Source organism: Myotis daubentonii, chromosome 1 (genome assembly GCF_963259705.1).
Source record: "Myotis daubentonii chromosome 1, mMyoDau2.1, whole genome shotgun sequence".
NCBI lineage: Eukaryota > Metazoa > Chordata > Mammalia > Chiroptera > Vespertilionidae > Myotis > Myotis daubentonii.
The window spans coordinates 198,472,469-198,482,683 of NC_081840.1; the positions used below are offsets into that span (position 1 = coordinate 198,472,469).

General features: G+C 41.4%; 1 protein-coding gene across 1 annotated transcript; it reads left to right on the plus strand.

Moving 5' to 3' along the window:
• Positions 1–7,380: 7,380 nt before the first annotated feature.
• LOC132218653 (cell division cycle protein 20 homolog) lies at positions 7,381–9,120 on the plus strand. The gene is given in 4 exon segments (XM_059670215.1): positions 7,381–7,484; positions 7,487–7,535; positions 7,538–7,597; positions 7,724–9,120. Coding segments are annotated over 4 exon segments (1,500 nt in total). The 5' UTR covers positions 7,381–7,415; the 3' UTR covers positions 9,046–9,120.
• The last annotated feature ends 1,095 nt before the right edge of the window (positions 9,121–10,215 follow it).

The following is a 10,215-nucleotide window of genomic DNA, read 5'->3' on the forward strand; positions in this document are numbered from 1 at the left end:
GCAACACTCTCCTGAATACCTGGCAGGACTAAAGGCGAGCCAGACTGAAGAATAGAAGAACCGAAGGACCTTCACTACTGCATTTTTTTTTCTTTTTTCACCTTTTAACTAAGAAACCAATTTTTTTTCCTTTTTTTTTTCTTCTTTTTTTTTCTTTTTTCCTTTTTTTTCTTTCTTTCTTCTTCTTTTTCCATCACCTGATTTTACCCTTTTAATTACTACCTTCTTATTTTTAACCAGTATTATTACTGCTACCATTTTACCATTTTTTAAAGTGCCATTTTATTTTCTCTTTATTTTATTTTGGGATTAGTGTTTTCCATTATATTTTCATCGTTATATTATTGGTTGTTTCTAGTTTGCATCCATCTCCAGGGAGCTGTTGCTGGAATTTGTTGGGATTAGTGGCGGTTCTATAGGAGTATTCTCCTCATATAAAAAGTCTCTTCCCCTCTTCCACTTCATTCTCTCTTTTCGCTCTTTTTTTTCTTTTCTTTTCTTGCTTTTATTTTCCCCCCTCCTTTTTCCCAATTTCATTTTTGCACTCCTTTTTTCGGTCCCTACTTTTCTTTTCTTTTTTCTCTTTTATCTTCCTTCTTCCTTATCCCCTAATTCTCTGAATTCAGGCGGTCACCTTTATTTGGGGTTATTAATATCATGAATATATTTGTGTTTAGTGCCTGGTATGTGGTGCCTTGTAGTGTTGTATTTTGTGCCTTTAAATCAAAGCAGCAGATCCAAGCAACAGCAGCCTCCTGAGCACCACACCCTCTGCTGAGGAACAGCAGCTGTATGTGAAACCTCCCCCCACCAGCCAGAAGAGTCACCACAGCTGTGAACAGCACCCACCAGAGGAGCTGCTGCCAACTGAAGAGCAGCCGCTACCACAACCGCCCGAAGAGCAACGACAGACCAAGGAGTCACTGCCACCCAGGGAGCAGCCACTGAACGACTCAACGTCTAGATATGTCAGTGAAATCAAACATGCGTAGACAAAGAAACCCCCAAAGGAAAGAGAAGGAGGACTCTCCAGAAAAGCAGCTAAGTAATACAGAGGCATGCAACATGACAGAAAAAGAATTCAGAATAAGGGTCCTAGAGTGCATAAACTGGATGGAGGAAAAAATCGACAACCTCTGCAAGAAGCAAGAAGAAACAGATGAAAAAATCAATAACATATGGAAGAAGCTAGAAGAAACAGATGAAAAAATCAACAACTTAAGTAAGACCCAAGAAGAAATGAAGAGTGATATAGCTGCAATGAAAAATACCATTGAAAGTATCAACAGTAGACTAGGAGAAGCAGAGGACCGAATTAGTGAATTAGAAGACAAGGAAGCAAAATACACCCAAAATGTACTGCAATTGGAGAAAAAAATTAAAAGACAGGAGGAGAGCCTAAGGGAGCTTTGGGACAACATGAAACGAAACAACATACGAATAATAGGGGTACCAGAACGACAGAAAGATGAACAAGGATTAGAAAACTTTTCGAAGAAATAATATCAGAAAACTTACCTGAGGTGGGGAAGAAAAAAGTCACACAAGCCCAGAGAGTCCCAAACAAGGTGAACCCGAAAAGACCCACACCAAGACACATCATAATTACCATGGCAAATGTTCAGGACAAAGAGAGAATCTTACAGGCTGCAAGAGAGAGACGGAAAGTTACATACAAGGGATCTCCCATTAGATTGTCAAATGACTTCTCAACAGAAACACATCAGGCCAGAAAAGAATGGACGGAAATTTACAAAGTGATGCAAAGCAAAGGACTGAATCCAAGAATACTCTATCCAGCAAGGCTATCATTCAAACTTGAAGGGGAAATAAGAAGCTTCACAGACAAAAAAAGGCTAAGGGAGTTTATCACCACCAAGCCAGCAATGCAAGGAATGCTAAAGGGTCTGGTATAAAAAGAAGAAATAAAAAGCTCAGAAAGAAAACAGCCACACAAAAAAAGAAATGGCTACAAACAAGTACCTTTCAATAATAACTTTAAACATAAATGGACTAAATGCTCCAAACAAAAGACATCAAGTGGCTGAATGGATAAAAAAAACATGACCCATACATCTGCTGTCTACAAGAAACCCACCTCATTAGAAGGGACTCACACAGACTGAAAGTGAAAGGATGGAAAAATATCTTTCAGGCAAATGGAAAGGAAAAGAAAGCTGGGGTAGCAATACTTATATCCGACAAAATAGACCTCCAAGTGAAGGCCATAACAAGAGATAAGGAAGGCCACTTCATAATACTAAAGGGATCAATACAACAAGAAGATATAACCCTGGTAAACATATATGCACCCAATGCAGGAGCACCCAAATTCATAAAAAAACTCCTGGAAGATATCAAAGGAGAGATCGACAACAATACAATCATAGTAGGGGACTTTAATACACCACTGACAGCACTGGATAAGCCCTCTAGACAAACAATCAGCAAAGATACAGCAATCCTAAATGACTCACTAGATCAGAGGGACTTAATAGACATCTTCAGAACACTTCACCCCAAAGCCAGGGAATATACATTCTACTCAAATGCTCATAAGACATATTCAAAAATAGACCATATATTGGGTCACAAGCAAAGTATCCCCAAATTCAAGAAGATTGAAATCATAAAAAGCATCTTCGCAGACCATGATGGCATAATATTAGAAATAAACTACAATAAAAACAACCCCAAATACTCAAACACCTGGAAGCTGAATAGCATGCTATTAAATATTGATTGGGTTACCAATGAGATCAAAGAAGAAATTAAAAACATCCTGGAAACTAATGACAATGAAAACACAACAATCCAAAACCTATGGGACACAATGAAAGCAGTCCTGAGAGGGAAGTTTATAGCTCTACAGGCCTATCTCAAAAAACAAGAAAAAATGGTAGTAAATCATCTAATTCTACAACTCAAAGAATTAGAAAGAGAGCAACAAGAAAACCCCAGAGTGAGCAGAAGGAAGGAGATAATAAAGATTAGAGCAGAAATAAATGACATAGAGACCAAAAAACAATACAGAAAATCAATGAAACCAAGAGCTGGTTCTTTGAAAGGATAAACAAGATTAACAAACCTCTAGCTAGGCTCACCAAGAAGCAAAGAGAGAGGACCCAAATAAACAAAATCAGAAACGATAGAGGCGAAATAACAACAGACCCCACAGAAATACAAATGATTGTTAAAAAATACTATGGACAGCTCTACTGCAACAAACTAGACAATCTGGAGGAAATGGACAAATTCCTAGAAAAATACAACATTTCAAAACTCAATCAGGAAGAATCTAAAAATCTCAACAGGCCAATAACTATGGAAGAAATTGAAGCAGTCATCAAAACGCTTCCATCAAACAAAAGCCCAGGACCAGAAAGCTTCACAGGGGAGTTTTACCAGACATTCAAGGAAGAACTAAAACCTATCCTCCTCAGACTACTACAAAAATTCAAGAGGAAGGAACACTTCCAAGCTCATTCTATGAAGCCAGCATCACCCTAATACCAAAACCAGGTAAAGACAACACAATGAAAGAGAATTACAGCCAATATCCCTCATGAACATAGATGCCAAAATCCTCAACAAAATCTTAGCAAATCAGATCCAGCAGTACATCAGAAAGATCATACACCATGACCAAGTAGGATTTATCCCAGGGATGCAAGGAGGTACAATATCCGCAAATCAATAAACATGATACATCACATAAACAAATTGAAAGAAAAAAACCACATGGTCATATCAATTGATGCAGAAAAAGCATTTGACAAAATTCAACACCCATTTTTGATAAAAACTCTCAGTAAGGTGGGAGTAGAAGGATCATACCTCAACATAATAAAAGCCATATATGACAGGCCCACAGCCAGCATCATACTCAATGGACAAAAACTAACAACATTTCCCCTAAGAACAGGAACAAGACAGGGATGCCCCCTCTCATCACTCCTGTTCAACATCGTACTGGAAGTGTTAGCCATTGCAATTAGGCAAGAAGAAGAAATAAAAGGCATCCAAATTGGAAAAGAGGAAGTAAAACTGTCCTTATTTGCAGACGACATGATATTATACATACAAAACCCTAGAGACTCCATCAAAAAGCTACTAGACTTAATACATGAATTTGGCAATGTAGCAGGATACAAAATTAACCCCAAGAAATCTGAGGCATTTCTATACACCAATAGTGAACTTTCAGAAAGAGAGATTATAAAAACAACCCCGTTTACCATCGCACCAAAAAATTAAGCTACCTAGGAATAAACTTAACTAAAGAGGTAAAAGACCTCTACTCAGAAAACTACAGAACGTTGAAAAGAGATATAGAGGAAGACATAAACAGATGGAAGAACATACCGTGTTCATGGATTGGTAGAATCAACATCATTAAAATGTCCATACTACCCAAAGCAATCTATAAATTCAACGCACTTCCCATTAAAATACCAACAGCATATTTCATAGATCTAGAACGAACTCTCCAAAAATTCATCTGGAATAAAAAAAGACCCCGAATAGCTGCAGCAATCCTGAAAAAGAACAAAGTAGGTGGGATCTCAATACCAGATATCAAGATGTATTACAAAGCCACTGTTCTCAAAACTGCCTGGTACTGGCACAAGAATAGGCATATAGATCAATGGAATAGAATAGAGAGCCCAGAAATCGGCCCGAACCAATATGCTCAATTAATATTTGACAAAGGAGGCAAGAACATACAATGGAGCCAAGATAGTCTCTTCAATAAATGGTGTTGGGAAAATTGGACGGATATATGCAAGAAAATGAAACTAGACCACCAACTTACACCATACACAAAAATAAACTCAAAATGGATAAAGGACTTAAATGTACGACAGGAAACCATAAAAATTCTAGAAGAATCCAAAGGCAACAAAATCTCAGACATATGCAGAAGCAATTTCTTCACTGATACAGCTCCAAGGCCCTTGAAACTAAAGAGAAAATGAACAAATGGGACTACATCAAAATAAAAAGCTTCTGCACAGCAAAAGAAACCATCAACAAAACAACGAGAAAACCCACTGTGTGGGAAAATATATTTGCCAATGTCATATCTGATAAGGGCCTAATCTCCAAAATTTATAGGGAACTCATACAACTTAACAAAAGGAAGATAAACAATCCAATCAAAAAATGGGCAAAGGACCTAAATAGACACCTTTCAAAAGAGGACATTCAGAATGCCAAGAGACATATGAAAACATGCTCAAAGTCACTAATCATCCGAGAGATGCAAATCAAAACAACAATGAGGTACCATCTCACACCTGTCAGACTGGCTATCATCAACAAATCAACAAACGACAAGTGCTGGAGAGGATGTGGAGAAAAAGGAACACTTATGCACTGCTGGTGGGAATGCAGACTGGTGCAGCCACTATGGAAGACAGTATGGAGTTTCCTCAAAAAACTACAAATGGAACTCCCATTTGACCCTGTGATCACACTTCTAGGAATATATCCCAAGAAACCAGAAACACCAATCAGAAAGGATATATGCACCTCTATGTTCATAGCAGCACAATTCACCATAGCTAAGATCTGGAAACAGCCTAAGTGCCCATCAGTAGATGAATGGATTAGAAAACTGTGGTACATCTACACGATGGAATACTATGCTGCTCTAAAAAGGAAGGAACTCTTACCATTTGCAACAGCATGGATGGAACTGGAGAGCATTATGCTAAGTGAAATAAGCCAGTCAATGAAGGAAAAATACCACATGATCTCACTCATTCATGGATAATAGAGACCATTATAAACTTTTGAACAATAATAGATACAGAGGCAGAGCTGCCTCAAACAGATTGTCAAACTGCAGTGGGAAGGCCGGGGAGGGTTGGGGGGCAGGAGGGAGGGGGGTAAGAGATCAACCAAAGGACTTGTATGCATGCATATAAGCATAACCAATGGACATAAGACACTGGGGGATAGGGGAGGCTAGGGGACTGTCTAGGGTGGGGGGGAAAATGGACACATATGTAATACCCTTTGTAATACTTTAAGCAATAAAATTAAAAAATAAAAAGATTTGATGTGTGATGAGGATGGCAACTGCTCTTTGATACCTATACCAGCTGAAAGCTCAGCCATTACAAAGCAGGTGACATGTGATTAATTAAATATAAAATATCTAGATGACTCGTGCCACTCAGAGAGCTTTCACAGTGGTGATTTTTTCAGGTCCTTGGGTAATGCAGCTTTTTTTCCAACAAGAAGACCAATGTCTCCCTTTTATTCCTTAAGTTTAAGTCTGTTTCAGTAATAATTCCCTCAAAGTCTTAGATAATGTGAGAACATTTATTATATTTTGAAAACATGTTAAGTCAAAAAAATTTTAAATGAACTTGTCTCTTAAGAAATCTAATAAGTAGAAACCCTAGTTGTTTTGTATTAAAGTATTTTTATTTGGGTAAAATACCTTATTTGGGGTGGTTGGGTTTTTTGATGGCCATTCAATCCTATATAATAAAAGCCTAATATGCAAAAAAATAAAAATAAATAAAATAACATAAAATAAAAATAAAAAATATATATTTTTATTGATTTTGGAGAGGAAGGGAGAGGGAAAGGGAGACAGAAACATCAATGATAAGAATCATTGATTGGCTGCCTCCTGCATGCCCCCCAGTGGGGTTGGAGTCCACAACCCGGTCATGTACCCTTGATCAGAATCCAACCTGGGACCCTTCAGTCTGCAAGCCGACACTCTATCCACTGAGCCAAACCAGCGAGGGCAGATCCAGTGCTTTTAATATTGAACCAGCCCCTGCCTGGCTTCAAGGAAGAGGAAAGACATTCTTTCTCTGCCTGAAGTTAAATTCTAATATTTAACAATAGCTACTCTGAAATCAGAGCACCTGTGCCAGGCATGCTGATAAGTACTTTACATGTATCCTCTCCATTCTAACAACAACCCAGCAAGGTAAGCAAAATTATTTCCACTTTATAGATGAGGAAATTACACCTAAGTGACTTGCCCAAAGAGATGAAGGGGTTGGGATTAAAACCCAGCTCCAGACTTTAACTACAAACAATCACGCTTAAGCTACATAATCTTTACTTAGGATAATCTCCTTCAGTTACTTCCTTGTAGCTTAACAGAACAATAGAGTAGCGACCTTGGAATGGAGATAAGAAACGCCCTAACCTTTGGAATAGAATGGATAGGATTAAAATCAACTGGTATAAATACAGATGTAACAGGAAAATAGAACACAACCTGGCTGGAGAACTTGACCAGAGAACCTGGCTATGCAGATCATCTGAACACTGTCTCTGTGTCATTCCTTCAATCTTCGCCGATTCTGTCCAAACCTTTGGACCCCAACATTCCAGACAGGGCTCGGGGGGCACCTTTCCCCTGCGGACGCTTCGGCCCCATGGCGCAGTTCGTGTTCGACAGCGACCTGCACTCCCTGCTGCAGCTGGACACCCCCATCCCCAATGCGCCCCCCCCCCCCCCATGCGCTGGCAGCGCAAAGCTAAGGAATCCTCGGGCCCTCACCCATGCCGGGGGCCAATCGGTCCCACACCGCTGGCCGGACCCCGGGCCGCACTCCGGGTCAGTGGGTGCGGCGGGGTGCGGGGCGTGGGGAGGGAGGGCGCACGGCTGACCGCGGCCTGAGGGTCCCCTCCCTCGGGAGCCAAGTGGGACTGTCTGCGTCCCTCCTCCCTCTTTCCACCCCAGGCAAATCCGGCTCCAAGATTAAGACCACCCCCAGCAAACCTGGTGGGGACCGCTATATCCCCCACCGCAGTGCGACCCAGATGGAGGTGGCCAGCTTCCTCCTGAGTAAGGAGAACAACCATTCGGAAAACAGCCAGACGCCCACCAAGAAGGAACATCAGAAAGCCTGGGCTTTGAACCTGAACGGTTTTGACGTGGAGGAAGCCAAGATCCTTCGGCTCAGCGGGAAACCACAGAAAGTTCCAGAGGGTTATGAGAAAAGACTGAAAGTCCTCTACAGCCAGAAGGCCACCTCCGGCTCCAGCAAGAGGACCTACCGTTACATCCCCTCCCTGCCCGACCGGATCCTGGATGCCCCTGAAATCCGCAACGACTGTTACCTGAACCTGGTGGACTGGAGCTCGGGGAACGTGCTGGCCATGGCTTTGGACAACAGCGTGTACTTGTGGAGCGCCAGCACCGGCGACATCCTGCAGCTGCTGCAGATGGAGCAGCCTGGAGACTACGTTTCCTCTGTGTCCTGGATCAAGGAGGGCAACTACCTGGCTGTGGGCACCAGCAGCACAGAGGTTCAGCTATGGGATGTGCAGCAGCAGAAGCAGCTTCGGAACATGACCAGTCATTCTGCCCGAGTGGGCGCCCTGTGTTGGAATAGCTACATACTGTCCAGTGGCTCACGCTCTGGTCACATCCATCACCATGATGTTCGGGTAGCACAACACCATGTGGCCACACTGAGTGGTCACAGCCAGGAAGTGTGTGGGCTGCGCTGGTCCCCAGATGGACGACATTTGGCCAGTGGTGGCAATGATAACTTGGTCAATGTGTGGCCTAGTGCTGCTTTAGAGGCGGGCTGGGTTCCCCTGCAGACATTCACCCAGCATCAAGGGGCTGTCAAGGCTGTAGCTTGGTGTCCCTGGCAGTCCAATATACTGGCAACTGGAGGGGGCACCAGTGATCGGCACATTCGCATCTGGAACGTCTGCTCTGGGGCCTGTCTGAATGCTGTGGATACCCACTCCCAGGTGTGCTCCATCCTCTGGTCTTCCCACTACAAGGAACTTATCTCAGGTCATGGCTTTGCCCAGAACCAGCTGGTTATTTGGAAGTACCCAACCATGGTCAAGGTGGCTGAGCTCAAAGGTCACACAGCCCGGGTCCTAAGTTTGGCCATGAGGCCAGATGGAGCCACAGTGGCATCATCAGCAGCAGATGAGACCCTACGCATGTGGCACTGCTTTGAGTTGGACCCTGCACGGCGGCGGGAGCGGGAAAAGGCTAGTGCAACCAAGAGCAGCCTTATCCATCAAGGCATCCGTTGAGGACCAACTCATCACTTCAGTTTTTATGTTTGCTTTTTTTATTTTTCTAATAAAGTCATGTCTCTCTTCTCCTTGCATGAAAAAAAAAAACAAATTAAAATTTTATATATATGTGTGTGTGTGAGATTTTAAATATATATAACCTAGCACAATACATTACAGCCATTATTAGGTAGTAAAGCTATTAGAAGAGCTCCAGTCCTCTAAAACTCACTTAAAGATATTTTATCATTCTTTTCCTCAAACAGAACAAAATATTAACTTCCACAGGAAGATACCTACTATTGAGTCAACGTACAATCCCCAAATCCAATTTTTCAATCTTCTTTAAGACTATGGTTTAAAACAGTGTGAACCCTAATGAGAATATTGGGGATATTCTTGCTGCTTTCTAATTTTGGTACAGCACTGGCTTTAATTTCTGCTTTCTAAGAAGGATATAAGAGAAAGAAAGAAAATGAAAGCCTTCTAAGGTGATCGAATGAACACTCTCAAACACTTGAATGTGGAAGGCACTAAATTCTTAAGTATTTGAAAAGTACAGTTGAAAATATGAATATATATTTTTCATGGCTTATCAACTTGGTACAGTAACAAGAGACACTGTGCTCAGAAAAGTGGAAATAATACTTTGGTTATGTTGACTAATATGCTTCAGGGTTGAGTTCAAAATGCCCTCCCACATAGTAAGCAAAGCCAGTTTCTCATAAAATCTGTAGAATAAGAAGTTTAAAAAGACAATAACACTTGAAAAATAATCAGAGGAACTGAGTAAATTTATCCATTCCCTGCTTAAGCCTTTCCATGGCTCCACATCATCCTAAGGAGAAAGCTCACACTCCCTAGCGTGGCATCAATGCCCTCCAGTTCGGGCCTCTATGTATTGCTTGGTCTTCATCTTTTGTCGTCCTACTTCTTCACTCTCTAAGTGGCAGCCCCTAGGCCTCCATACATGCTCTTCCCTCTGCCTGGGATATGTGTTAATGGAAGAAAACAAAATGAAGATGCAACTGCTTCAAACTCTGGCAGAAGCAAGATGAGCTTTTAAAAGTGAGGGGATTGTTTTAATAAGTGGAAACTATACTAATGCTTTGGGGCAAGAAGATCTGCATTTGACAACAGAAGCATTTAGCAACTTATGGCATGTAAAGTTAATTAAAAATACACAAA